General features: G+C 43.8%; 1 protein-coding gene across 2 annotated transcripts in view; it reads left to right on the forward strand.

Annotated features, from left to right (window-relative positions):
- The window catches only part of MYO1D (myosin ID), a 160,751-nt gene that overhangs the window by 99,685 nt on the left and 46,494 nt on the right, over window positions 1-14,572 (forward strand). For both annotated transcript variants that reach the window (XM_075171202.1, XM_075171201.1), the window contains one exon: window positions 830-984. In XM_075171202.1, the coding sequence (XP_075027303.1) occupies window positions 830-984 (155 nt within the window). The remainder of the gene's footprint in view (window positions 1-829; window positions 985-14,572) is intronic.

Raw genomic sequence — 14,572 nt, forward strand, 5'->3', positions numbered from 1 at the left:
ACCACAGATTCATTTTTTGCTTTTTCTAATATTCATCTGAATAGCCTGCGTACTCAGATTGCCACTCCTAAAAATTTCCTGCTTTTGCTTTGTGAGATGTTGAGGACAAAGCTTTTAATGTGCCAAGCAGCAGTTACTCAACAGACAAAAAAAACCCCACCAAAAACCCTAACCAAAATCCCACACCTTTTTATTTTGTCAGGACAGCAAGACCTTAATCCATGCCTAAATACTGGAATCATCACAGCTTTGCGGGGTTTGCAACTTATATTATTCATCAAGCTGTTTAGGCTTTCAGTAAAAACCTTCATTCTTACGTTATCTGCGTATCATTGCATTCCCAGCGCTGCGTATGTGAATTTGAAGGTGGTTGTTGGCCAGACTCGTGATTACTGTTGGTTTCCTTTGAAAAGAAGAAAAGCAGGCTAGCGGCTCTGCCGCTGAGCGATGCGATGTCATCCAGTGCGAGGTTTTTTGGGAAAGCAAGCTTCGGCTGTTAGAAATCCACCTGGAGCACCCATGGGTGGGTGCCCGTGGGACTGGATGGGCAGAAGGGCACGACAGTAACACGGGGGAGCGCTGCTTCTAGCACGAGTTGCTCAGAGGGAACCCAGTCTAGACGATAAAATTCCCTCGCACCTTTGAGACTGTTGACTTCCAAAAAAACCCTGTTGTTTCATTGACTTTGTCAGCGGGTGTGAGGACCTGCACGCTGCCATCGCCCCCAGCTCTCTGGTAGATGTTGAGAGCGAACATCCTGGAGAAGAAAGATCTAGCCTAGCAAAGATATATCAACGTATATAACACTGTTCTTGCCTTCTCTTCACAGTTGATAGGATTGAGTGTCTCCAACGGAAAGGACCAACTCGTGGTCTTCCACACGAAAGACAACAAGGATCTCATTGTCTGCCTCTTCAGTAAAGAGCCCTCTAACGACAGCAGGATTGGAGAGCTGGTGGGAGTCCTGGCAAGTCACTTCAAGAGGTCAGTGTTGGGGATGGATTTTGTTGAACACGCAGTCTAGCGTGCCAAATCAGAAACTTCCCCTGAAGTCATTTTGATGCCAGTCTTGTTCCCTGCATTACTAGGATACCAGAGCAACATTTCTTTCCTTGCATTTTTGGGACATTTTGCTTTTTAGTTACAACACTTTGCTTGCCCCTTCTACCTTCCCTGTATGTGTGTGTTAGAGGGTGGTGTTTGGGGACAAATACCACTGAAGATGCATTTTGAGTGTGTCACAATGTCTCCTGAATGCTTCTTACAGTCAAACTCTTAACGTGTAGAATTAAGATATAGCTATTCCTTTCCCAAATTACTCCCACTGCCCCCAGTACCAGTAGATAATTTATTGCTTGAGCTGTAAAATGTCATCTCTGTTTCCTGAAAATTGTCTCTGTTGTAAATAATGTGCAAAAGCTGTTTTATTAGTGGACGGAACACCTAAGTGGTTATCTTGCATTGAGCTTCTTGTAGCTACAGCTGAACGAGCAATAATCGCCTTTATACCGTAGAGCAAGTTTGGGACTGTCCAGACAAGCATCACAGCGGTGACTGCATTGCAGGCGACCAGATAGAAGTAACTCTGTAGGGAAATGGTGTGGAGCGAACAGGCCTTCAGAGTTGTTCCCTTATTCCTCCAGAACAGATTCTCATGAGGACTGGTGTTGTTCAGCATCACATGCAGCGTTGGCTTTTGCCATTCACAATATCGTGCTCCATTTATGGCCCATAAAAAGGAGTCTTTATAGGTAAATATTCATACAGAGCTTCAAGTGGCAGGACAATGAGAGTGAATTTAGGTTACATTAAGTCCCTGGGTAATTTTTTTCATGAATTCAAGAAGAGCATGCTGGTTTAGCCACTTCTCACCACTGCTGGAGGTAGGTGCTAAGTTCATTTGAAATGAATTCTTAGCATCAGCATAACTTGTTTGGGAAATTCAGTGCTGAAAAGCAACAGAAAACATTCTCTGTCTTTGCTTTTACCTAAGTATAGCTTAATTTCAAAGGTAGCTGCTCTTGAAGGCTCAGGAGATGTGGGTATTGTAAAGCAACACGCTTCATTTCAGGAATCCTGTGAAGTAGCTGGAGTTCTTTCATGTCTGGCGTGTTCTGAACACAGGTGACATCTTCTTCAGATAGCTGATGCTCCTCAGTGCCTTAACAAGTCTCTAATGTTGGGAAAAGCTGTGAAACCGTTGATTGCACTCCAGATCCTGTATATTTAGTGTTCAGACTGCCCTGGTTTGCCGTTCCTTTTGCTCGGAGAGTATCACGAAGTACCCAGCCTTTTTGTCACGTATCCGGTATAGCTCAGCGTGAGGCTCATGTTCTTCATTTTAGGGAAGTGCGTTGTGTGGCCATCAGTCTAAAATACTGCACCTTTCATATAAGGGTATGAATTGATTTCCTGTTTCTTATACTGATTTTAACAATGACATTTTTATCTTTAAAAAGAATTAGATTAGAATCTAATCACTGTCTGTAGAAGAAAAGCAGTTAAATACACTTATATGCTCTTTAATATTCACTTAAAACAATATTAGCATTTTTTTACTGCTTCAAATGACAAATCTCAGCACAGCTGATTAAATAGGAGAGCTGGTCTAAAAGCCCGTTTTTCTCCAACATCTAATAAAAGTTACTTTTTTTACTCCAACATCTAATAAAAGTGATGTACAGGAGGAACAGCTCACATTTAAGTTTCCAAATATCCAAATGTCATGGTTTTCCTCTTCAAAGCGATACCTGTAAATCAAAATAAAAGGAAATATTCTTGTTTTCAGCCACTTTCCATTTTCGAAGAGTAAAAAAATGCTGTCAGTGAATGGGATTAGCTGACCCTTTGCTTGAGAGGCGCTTTGGGAATTCCTCATTAAACGGGATTAGCTGAAAGTCACCGTGTGCCTCATGGCAAGTGTCAGGTTTCTCTGTCCTGCCTGTCAGAAGGCGGTTGCTGTGAAAAGAAAGTGGATCCAGCAGTAAAATCTTGAGCCTGGAAGTTCAATCGCCGTGTGACCCTGTAATGGGACTTCAGAGCTCCGCTCCGCCTGGGACGTGGGGAGCAGCTTCCTTGGATTGCAGGGAGGTCTCACTTAAGGTCCTCTCTGAATGTACAAAGTCATTTCCAGCCATCTCGACACCAGTCCCGAAGCCTCTGTTACGAGGTTTTAGCAAGGGTAAGGTTGCACAGCTGCCCTTGGTTATGTGTAGCGTAGTAAATAATGATACTTTAACCGCTTGTGTAATAAAATCATGTAAAATTCTACGCCGTTCTGTATTAGTGTGTAGGAAAGATGAGGGGGAGGCGGATGGTGACATCTGTGCTGAGGATGCCTAAACCTTCTAATTCAGATGCTTTGTTTCAGGTTTTATTATTTTTCCAAACTCTTTGAACTGGGAACTTCAATGCTGACACATCATGTGTTGGGAATTTTTGGAGATTTTCAGCAAAAAATAGATGAGGCGTAAAGTTTAGAGGTAATGTCTTTAGATGCTGTATTCTGGCAGCTGCTTTTGGAGAAGTTACACTGTCCCTGTTCTCGGGCATAAAGGCTTCAAATCTGGGAACTTATTGCCTGAGTTCACATCTTTTCCCTTTGCCCATGAAAATCTACCTGTAGCTACATCTTTTTAAAATTATTCCTAGTAGGTTTTTTCTTACTTTCAGGTTGTGGCCACAAATTAGTATTTAAATAGCGAAAAACTAACATGGTGCTTCTATGAGCTATAAAATTTTGGAGTAGCGACTCTGCTGATTAAGATAGTGAATTGAATATGGTCAAGTTAATGGGTGTTTGAGTCATACTTCTAATATATCAGCTAGATTATATTTTTTTTAACCATGCAATTATTTAGGTAACTGAATTCCCAACAGAAATGAGGGGAAAGCCGGCCGAGATGCAGATGTAATGGCCACAGTAACTTCATGCCTGTCTGCAGAACAGCGCGTAGAGGCGTCCGTGGACGTGAGTTCGCCTGGGTGTTTTCCTTGCTTTGGATCGTGGGGCTCTCGCGCTGCTTGGCAGGAAGAAAAGATGCTCTGAAGTGGCGAGGGTGGCACGATGCTCTCGTCGTTGGTTTGCCAAAGCTCTTGCTTACAGCGCAGGGGACACAGCTCTTGAAACTGTGCATGTGGCCAGTGTCCCTTCAAGTGTTGGAGCCCGTGTTCAGGAGAAAGGGACCTGAGGAGCTCTTGGAGGAGTGAGGGTGGAGATAAAAGGGGAGGATTATCAGCCAGGAAAGGACTTATCCTTTCCATCTTTTACACCCACATTGCTTCATGGTCCTTAAGCCTCTAGAAGATGGCTCAACTGATCAGTCCAACCTATTGAGGACTCTTGCTGGATGTACTTCAGAGCTGTACTTCACCAGAGAAGACCTGTTCCTGGCCAAAAGCACTAATGGCTTTCACTCCTCCTCTCGTGGCTCTCGCACTGCGTGCCTGGTCCTCCCTGCAGCGTGGCAGGGTCGTGATCTAAGCGCCGTGGATTGTAAAAGGCACCTCAGATGTCACCACCGAAGATGACTGAGACCCATCCTCTGTTTCCAAGCGCTGCGTTCCTAATTTAAAGAATTAGGAACACACCCTAACTTAAAGAATTTATTTTTATTGTCTGTGTTAAAACACACACGATATTTTCTGTCTAACTGACCCACGCAGTTCAGATCAATGTGTATCAGTGGCCTGCTCTCTTCGACGCTTTCTGTTCCCCTAATCCCCGTATTGTCTGCAACCGCGGTCGCTGGTTTTCTTCCAGGATTGCTGAAGGGAAGGGAGAGTTAAAAGAACAGTAAAAAGCAATCCTTGCAGAACTCCAGCAGAAAATCACTTGCCTAAGGATAGTTTTGTATTTTCCATTGCGCTTTGAGACCTGTCAGCCAATTTTAATCATTAGTGTGCACTGGATTAATTTTCTTTAGTTCTGGGTTCTTAAACTGGCGTGCCTTAGAGCCAGTTGCATTGGCACTGCTACGCTGTTGACCAAGCAGTAATTCATAAAAATGGATCTCAGACGAATACGATGGGCTGTAGGCTCCATCAAAGCCTGTCACCCTGATCTTATTCCACGCAGGGCTCTCTTTGGCGTGGCACGAAGGTGCCTTTAGGAAGGTTACGTTCCTCGGCTTTCCCTTTTACGTGCCTTAAGTATTGTAATTTTGCTCTATCTGTGCATTTCATTGCATTAGCTGAGATGGTAGCAATTTATTTGATTGTGGAAGCAGAGAGGTGGTTGTTGGACTTCGTCGTGTGCATGTGTGTCGTCTGTGTGTAATACAGGAGGGGGAGTGGGTATGTGTAATTTATACATGCGTATGTAAAAAATTGGGGAAAATATATGTATATACATATATTTATATATGCATATATGTAAAAATTGGAGAAAATATATATTTATATATGCATATATGTAAAATGTGGAAAGCATATGTATATACATATATACATATATGTAAAAAAATTGGGGGGGGGGAAATCTGTGCCATCAGCCTTTCAAAACAAACTGAAACAGAAACACGTTTGGTGTAAGGTGCACAGTTTGCCCAGGTTTTCATATTGAGCAAGATTTGCGTGGGGAAGCACATCCTTACAGAACGCACTTTCTTTGCCTGCCGCCTGCAGTGCGGTGGCCCGGAGGGGATATAGCTGGGATTAAAGCTTTATTATGCTAAATACTATAAACAAACAGGTCCTGGTCCAAAGAGCTCATGGTCTAAGCAGAGCCAGGGAGGCTGTCGGGGGAGCAGCGGCGTTGCGTTGCACTGGGAGCGGAGGCAGCTCGCCCCGTGGTATGGGCATAGGAGAGACCAAAGCTGAGCTTGGGGCTGTCGTGTGCCCAGCCTAGGGGAGACCGCTCGTCTTAGCCCTGCTTTAGGGCATTCAGAAAAGCCTTTCTTTGGGGAAAAAAGTGCACTTCTGACTGCTTTGCTGGTATTCAAAGCTTTAGCCGTAAATACTAGTTTCACTAGAATTGCTTAAAACTTTGGATGAGTACAGTATGCTCCTAATCCCCCTGAACGACAGAAATCGAGCGTCAGAATAAAACCTAACCAGAATTGCAGGCAATTTGGGGAGATTAAATATATTTGGTACAAATAGAAGAACTCACAAATACGTTTTCTGTTTTTTTGCTCTTTGCAACAGTTCATGTTGTGGCAAACAAAGCTTCCTGCAAACACGTTTAAGTGAAAGATTTTAAAATTTGCCATTATCTAAATAGTGGCGTTTAAGGTTAAGCTCCGAGAGTGCTGCTTACTGGGTGATTTTTGTTAATAGCATGAATGCTGAGATGTTTGTCAGATGGATGGAAAGAAACGCTCTGTAAATACACGTTTTCAATCCATTGTGCAAGGGTGAGGACAAGCATTTTACATGTTTTTGATGCTGTCCGTAAAAAAAGACAGAGGAGGTTCAACATGATTTTATTTTTCTTGTTTAGGAGAAAATCCTCAGCTCAATTATGAGCAAAGTCTGGAACACAAATCATTAAGTAGGAGACCCCAGTTTGATTAAAATCGATTCAATATTTTTTATTTGAATTTTGTCCACTGATATGAAGAAACGGACCTTCCAGCTCAGGCCCAGGTGTCATGCAAGAGGTTAAAAACACTTCGATTTCTCGTAAAGATCCTCTTTCATAATGAAACTGCGCTGATTTTAATCAGTTTAAAATTCTTCCTTTCTTTTAAAGCTGTTTACATTTCTCTCGTAGAAACCTTGATTAACTGCTGAGACTAATAGATTTACATGCGAGTTAAAACAGAAGCATCTTCTCTGTAGTCAGCGACAATCTGGAGGAGACGGTGGGGATTCATACTCTTGGTTTTTTGGGACAAAGAAGGAAAGAGGAGCCCAAACCGGTATTTGAAAACCCAAGTGTGGTGGTGTGCTGCTCACAAAGCGACTGTACTCCAAGGAAATAACCATCTCGTCAGGCAGAAAGGCTCCACACAAAGGAAGGGTGTTACAACCGCTGGTATCAAATTAATCTGTCACTTAAGCTTTGTGAACGCTATGAAAATTATCCGTTAACTGACAATGGGTGTCAGCAGCGCCGGCAGCCGGGCCGGTGATGAGTACTCTTTAACTGGAAGTTTCCATCGATGCTGGTGATTTCTTGTAGGCTAGACGAGATCAAAAGGAGTCGAGCGCTGCTTCGGAAAAGCAGGCTGAAAAGAAACTGCTTCTAAATTGCTATTTAATACGATTTGTCCTTTGTCACCGCTGCCAACTAACCCGTGTTTAGTTCTGATTCAGCCGTGCCAGTGGCTGACACCATTGTTAGCGGCGGCTGGAGCCTGACAAAGGACCAGACTTTATTCATATCAGACTCTTCCCTAACATTTCTTTCAGTGCTTGAGCTTTGTTTTTATACAGGATTTCTATTCATAATGAATTTTTAGTAAAATTCTGATGTGTTTTGCGGGGGAGCCCTAACCCACAGTTGCTGTCACCTTTTAAGCACAAGGTACTCGACCCTGCAGAAGGGTAGTGGCAAAAGGAAAAATAGTTTCCTTATACAAAATAAATTTAAAAAAATACATAAACTGGAAAAATTGGCTTAATTCTCTTAGCTTGTCTTAGTGACTTAAAAAAAATTTTCAGGGATTTAGCTAAGATTCACCTTTGGCTAATTTATGATCTTTATAATAATCTCTGGTAATTCCTGTCGACCTCACAGTTGTAGCTTGGATTGCGAAATAACAGTTTTCCTTTGGAAAATACGTCGCCTAGATTAAAGATTTGTTGCTTTCGGTGACTCCAGGGCATGAACAGGAGGAGTGCTAGCACCCCGATGAAGCGCACTCTCTTTTCTAATTCTTTTATATTTTGGAAAACGTTTCTTCAGCTGTTGATGCGACTGAGTTTTTCCAAACGCTTGCCTTGCTAGAAGGGAACTCATTAAGGAACTCGGAAGAGGATCATTTCCTTTCTTAAAACTCACCTTCCCGACACTGCGGCTGTGGCAGAGTTCGTTCACTGTCTCTGAAATGGGTCCTGAACTCCCTGACCAGGGAAGCCTTCTCCATCTCTCATTCCAGTGGAAAAGGAGCTTTTTGTTACACTTCTCAATATGCTCCTGGTGTGGGAAAAAAACTTTGTCTCCTGCAGTCCTGGATTTGTAATATTGAGAGTAAAATGAGCTCTAGAGCTTTGGCTTTCAAGAGGCTGAGTTTAATTTTTGCAGCAACATTGTGAATCCTTTATTTGAGTACTTGCCCTTTACATCTAAAAGTCAATTATTGTGTCTGATAACGTGAATAGTAGCAATTTATTGTATTTTATGGCCTTCCTTTGAGTACGAAGAGGTTTGTGGGTCAGTTTTTCCTTCCCTAGCCTGCTTGCGTCCTACTCCCATTGTCAGCACGAATTCTGTCTAAAATCCACTGGAAAGAGGACTCTGCTGTGCCTGAAACACGTTCAAGTTCCTTTATACCAGCATCTCCGTGTAACTTCGATGCTTTCCATTGTGTAAGCACCACCTAGACGCTAAAGCTCCATGCAAGTCTTCAGGGTCCTCCCGGGATGGAGATCTTGGTAGAAATGAGAAATTACTGGAGCTTGATGTGCTTTGAAGGAGATTGACTTTTCTGATGGTTAAATTGCTTGGGGTTTTCTGAAATTGTTTGGCATTTGGGAAGTCTTCTTCAGGGCACTTAAAAAATCATTGATTACTTGGAAAATTTAGAATCAGGTTTCCACAGTAACTATTATTCCTATGAAAATAGCTCTCCAGTGACCCAAAGGTCCTCTCCAGCCCATCACACCAGTGTGATGTATTACTAACAAATGATGGTTTGTCTTATTAGCCTTTTGCAAAGTGTTATTTGAGTTGCCCAGTTCATTCCCTATCTCCAACTAGTGGATCTGCTGGGCTGAAACAGGTGGATCCTTCTGTTCTTGGACAGTCTATGGCAGCAGCGTGAAACTGGAAGGATTATTTGTGATCTGGGGGAAAAAAATAGCATTTAGACTGTCAGAAGCTGTGATACGTGTTTTGCAGTGTCCTAGAATAGAAAATTCAAACCCATCCTCCTCCTCTCTAGGTGTTACAGAAGCCGTCATACTTACAAGTATGAACATCTTAATATCTTAGAGCACTTAACATTTTCTGTGCCCTTTTATGAGGCTCTGTCCAGCTCCCGCCTGTCCTTGAGAAATTTATGATGAGAATATAAAAACAATTAAAGAAATCACACCTGAGCAGTCATTGTGGTGCAGCGATCCGGAGTTTCTGCATTCCCCAGCTACTGCGCCAGCCTTCCCGATCGAGCTTCCCTTTCGATGCTGCCTACTGTGGATCTTCCCCAGAGAAGGTATTGCTGTGGGAAAAGGTGAATGGCAATGTTTCATCTTACAAAAATGTTTCTTATGGGCTATTTGCTATATTCAGTGTATTCATTATCACACCTTTCTGACCGTATTATTATTTTCAGTCTTGAACTACAGCTCTTGGCATTCATTCAAGACTGTGAAAGTTTGATGCGAACCATCACCTTGCCCGCTGTTAACAACCTGACATAAGCAGAAAGCGTCTTCTAAAGAGCCTTCGGTGGTAACAAACCGTAGTACAAAAATCCCAAGCCGCGTCTGGAAAGCGAGCGCGGCGCTGCAGGAGCCGTCCGAGGTGGCAGAGCTACGCTGCCAGCTGTACGTATGTGGTTGCACAAGTAAAGGTTGTAAATACTGATGATCTTGCTGTTGGTTTAATTCTCAACCAAAGCATTGGCTACCTGCTGTTCCAAGAGCCTTTCCTCTCCAGTAAACAGATGGCCCCACGTTGGCTGGCCTTACCAGGGCTTAGTTTCACCACAAGTCGGTATTATCAAGCTGTCAAAGGACCCATCTGCCCCGAGCAGCTGTCCTGGCATCCGCCGCTCTGTGTGCTGGGAACCTCCCTGCTTCGCAAATCTCAGGCATATAAAACTTTTATATTTTTGTTTTCATTTGGGGAGGGGGTTGTAATTCATGCCATCTGCCTTACGTGCTTAAGCGAAGGGATGTTACGTTTGAAAACGAGCTACGAGAGAGAAGTAATCTTTTACGCTCCCCTCGTAGTCTGTGGTCTGCCATAACTATACCAGCGTGTTTTAAAAAATGCAGGTTTGGACTCAAAACGGATGCGGATACATTTTTGGTGTCAACACGTAACTTCAAACTTGTTCAAATGCGGGTGTGTTTAGTGCCTGCTCTTCCACCGACCGTCAGGTCTTGGCCAAAGCGTGTAACCTGTTTCCTTCCCTGTAACGTGGGGTGCTGCTGCCGGCGGCGCTGGTCGGGGTTGTCAGCACCCAGGAGCTACTGGTTACAGACCTTCGGAGATTAAACATGTCTTGTAGATGACGCTTAAACGTTAGCATGAGTTGATGCACTCCCCGTTTGTTTATAGTGAGTCACTCAGAGGTGGTTTTCCTACCTTGAGTCTCGTTATTTCTGGTTAAAGGTGCTTACTGGTGGCTGTTCGTCAGCTCTGGGGACCCCAGTCCGGATCCCAGCTTCTGAACAGCTTTGCCTTTTAACTACACGTGTTTAATTTTGCAGAGAGCTGCTAAATATCAAAAAAGGTGTTTTTGTAAAGATGAGGACAACAATTATTTTTAAAGCTTTAATATTTTTAAAGAGGTAAAAATTTAGTAAAATAAATAGGCTCACTAGATTTCTCTTACGTTCGAAACAATGGGGAAAAATACACATTCTTCTTTTGAAGTCTTTGGGTATTTGATAAGCCTCATCAGAAATATTTCTACTACTTTTTACATTCTTACGTAAAACAAAGTGTTGTAAAAGTACACGTTAACAAAACTTTCCTTCTGGTTTTCTACTTTATAGCATCTTCAGCAGAGCCAAAAATCTGTCTTTTAAGTTTGCTTTCCTTCCAGTTATCTCTTGCCCAGTTCATTTCATCTTGTGAACTCAATATTTGAATTGTTTTCAAAAAGGCACTTGATGTTTCTGAGACTGCTCTTTCAAAAGTAATTAGTGACTTTTGCGCATAACTAAAATTTTATGCTTAGAGGTTTTGTTTTGTTTTGTTTTTTTCTGGAAAGTGTGGAGCATCTGTCTGATAAAACCTGGATGTGGTAAAGACTCCTAGCTTGCTGCTTGACGTTTTTGGAAATGGCTAAGGGACTTAATTTTTAAAGAGGGACTAAATATTTGGTAAAAATGTTGGGTCCCAACAATTCCTTCTGAAGCCAAGGTCAAATAAATTAGTATTTAAATGTGGCTGTACTAACCTGACTTCGCAAAAAAAAAAAAAACCACAACCAACCAAACCAAAACCCAAACCTTTTATTTCTTGACAGACTTTATAGCTTTTATTTTGTCTTTTTTGCAGCAGATCCAGAACTTAATGTCTGAGCTCAAGTTTTAAAGCTCGTCCTAAAAAGCAGGCTGGAAAAAGAAAAGCCAGTCTGCGGAATCAAGTTCACAGGATAAAATTGAAGTATATCTACTTAATATATTGAGCCTGGTTTATTGCTCTCCTTATAAATTCTCCTTTGCCAGCTTGTAATTCTGCTGCTGTGTTTCTTACCCTAATATTTGAGTGAAATAAGTGCTCGCATGTTTTGTCCATGGCTTTTTCCCCTTTAGTGTGCCAAATTCCTAAACAAAGCTGTGTTGGTTTTTTTTATGTAATATGAAAAAGATTTGCATAAGTGTAGTTATGATAATGTTTGTGGTTACTTTTAATATGTTGGCTTCATTTCAGTCCTTCAAATCCCTAAATCAGTTCTGATTTGCTATTGCTTAAACATTGCTTTTTTCCCCTTTTTCAAAACAGATGTGTTGAGAATGATCCGAGGCAAATTTCCCTGTAAATCTGCTTTGTTCATAAAGTCAGGCTGAAACCGTTTGCTCTTGCCTGTAGCTCGGTAGTTACGTCTAATAATTTATTATCCAAATAGGATGTTTTAATGCTAAATTAAGTGAGAGAAAAAAAAAAAAAAAGAGGAGAGTGCTGGTGTGGATTCCTCAATTTACATCTGTTACCCAGCGCGTGTGCGGGAGCCTCCAACATGGGTAACCCTGCGGAGGTGTCCAGCCCCGCGCACGGAGAGGCGGATGGCTGGTCCTGTCCCGCTCCTCTGCGACCCGTCCCCTCTCGCATTTATCCGCAGCGCGGCTCCGCGGGCGCTCGTGCCCTGCGACCCGCTCTGCCGGAGGCGGTAACTCACGTCGGGGATGGTTTGTAACCTGCTGGCGGGGCGTGGGTTGAAACTGCCGTGCTAGGACGGGCGATTTCCAGGTATCCCCAGCATCAGCTGTGTCCGGGGACGAGTGGCATCCGTCAGGAGATCAGATCATGCCCCAGATGGCTTCTCCCTCGGTAATACAGAGTTTCTGTAACACAGCACTGCTGAGGACAGGCTCTGAGCAAAGTCCCTTCCAGTTTTCTCTCTTAGAAAGTAGAATGTCTTCCTTTTTGAGATGCTATTTTTGACACCCTGCAGAGAGCGGTGTGAGATTAGGACCGCTTCAAGGGTTTCTCCTTCAGCAGTGGGCATTACCACGGCTTTCTACTGCTCTCCATCGACTTCCAGTAGAGTTATGCGTGTGCGGTGTATAAATGCGTACGGTTCGATTTGCATCTTCAGAGTATGTGGCATCCCGAGGAGTTCGTGTGTCCGGGATAAATCTCCGTTCAGCGGAGCCAGCTGGAGTTCAGACTTCTCTCCCCGCCAGATGTGATGGCAGGATCAGGCCTTTGTGTGTCACAGGCTCCGAAGGATAACACTGACGGGAACTGAGTTGTTCCCGATTTCTGCGCCACGCTGCGCTATGAGCTGTGTCATCGTTTCGAGAGGCTTTAAAAAAAAAAAAATAATTCCACCTTAGAAAATGTCACCTTAAAGGATCTGGCCTCAAAAAGCGCTGCTGGTACCAGGCTAATGGGGCAGGTCATATTTAGAGGTATGAAGCCTGGAAATGATCAAAATGACGTGCTGGTTTGCCTTAAAACCTGGGTTTTTTGAGGCAGAACACCAAGTACTCGGAGATGTGTGTGCGGGGAGAGACGGCAGACGACTCGCAGCACAACTGCTGCTTTTCTTTGAAGGGACTTAAATGAGCTCTCAAACCCGAACAGTGATATTTGAACTGTTGCAGGGAGGATCTGCCATAACAATCCTTTTATTTAACGCTTCCGTCAGTGGCTCCGGCGCTTATCTTGCCACCCAGCTCGAGCCTAATCGCGCTGTAGCCGGCTCTCCAGCAGCTCTGAGGCAGCTCCACGGCGTCCTTCGAGCAACCTGTCTTTTCTCGGGTGTTCACGTGGGAATGCCTGTAATTATAGATGCCTTCGGCATCTCCGCGGTGTTCAGCCAACGGCTATTACCGAGAGAAAAAACAATGAACCATTTTCTTCAAGCGACGCTCAGTGGTATGATAAAGAGTTGGCAAAAGGCGCTTCGTGTGATGGGTTTGGTACCCGTGTAGGCAAGGGGGGAGGTTGAACGGATGATGAGGGGGTAGCTTGTGCTCTTTCATTACAGCTAGTTTCCTTCAAGGATTTCATTTAGCTGCAGTGCTGAGAGGTAAATGCAATCTATATGATACAAAACCGAATTAGGAAGAGCCCAAATAGCACCTGCTGCTTCCACCTTCAGATCACATCTGATGTTGCGCTCTGCCTCGAAGGTGTATGAGCTTGTCTGTTTTCATTGGCCTGTTTTTTTTTTTTTTGCCACTCACGGGGAAAGTTGTGGTAGAAGGAGCTGCGAGTACGCATGGGGAACAGCCAGCTATTCCTCCAGGAACAGAAAACTCCTGGAATGCTGAAACTTTCTAGGAGCATCATTTTCTAAAATGTCCATCTCTGCATAGATCCCTGAGGACCTGGAGAGAACCAGCACTCTGCCTGCTCTCAGACTACTCAGCAACCAAGGTTTAGAAACAACGTCCTAGTTTGTTTTTGAAAAGGCAGAATTGAATAGGATATAAACTTGGGTTTGAAATTACGATAGCTTGACTCCTGCGCATCTGACAGCGAACCCAAGCTAGTCCCTTCTTCCTGCTCATGCAACCACAATCCAATTTTTATGGAATATTGGGGAATATCTTTTTCCCCTTTATTTTCCCCTTTCTCCCCTCTCAAAGCTCCCTCTCCAGCTGAACCATGTTGGTGCCAGTTAACCTGCGCAGGCTGGCAGAGCGCGGTATTCGTATGCCGGAGGGGAAGGAGCCACGCGAACGTGGGGCTGGAGCAGCTTGCGGTGGTGGTCTTGCTTTGAAGCCAAACTTTGCTGTGCCAAACACGGCAGCACCGTGGATCCAGCGCGTACTGCTCTTGGTCCTCAGCGTGAGAGCACCGCAGACCGCTCTGCGGTGAAAAGTCAGAACATGGCAGATGATGCGGCTTTGCTTGATGAGTTAGAATCATAGAATCATTAAGGTTGGAAAAGACCTCTAACATTATCGAGTCCAACCGTCAACCCAACACCCCCATGCCCACTACACCATGTCCCTAAGCGCCCCATCTACACGTCTTTTAAATACCTCCAGGGATGGGGACTCCACCACTTCCCTGGGCAGCCTGTTCCAAGGCCTGACCACTCTTTCAGTAAAG

Source organism: Calonectris borealis, chromosome 22 (assembly GCF_964195595.1).
Source record: "Calonectris borealis chromosome 22, bCalBor7.hap1.2, whole genome shotgun sequence".
In the NCBI taxonomy this organism is placed as follows: Eukaryota; Metazoa; Chordata; class Aves; order Procellariiformes; family Procellariidae; genus Calonectris; species Calonectris borealis.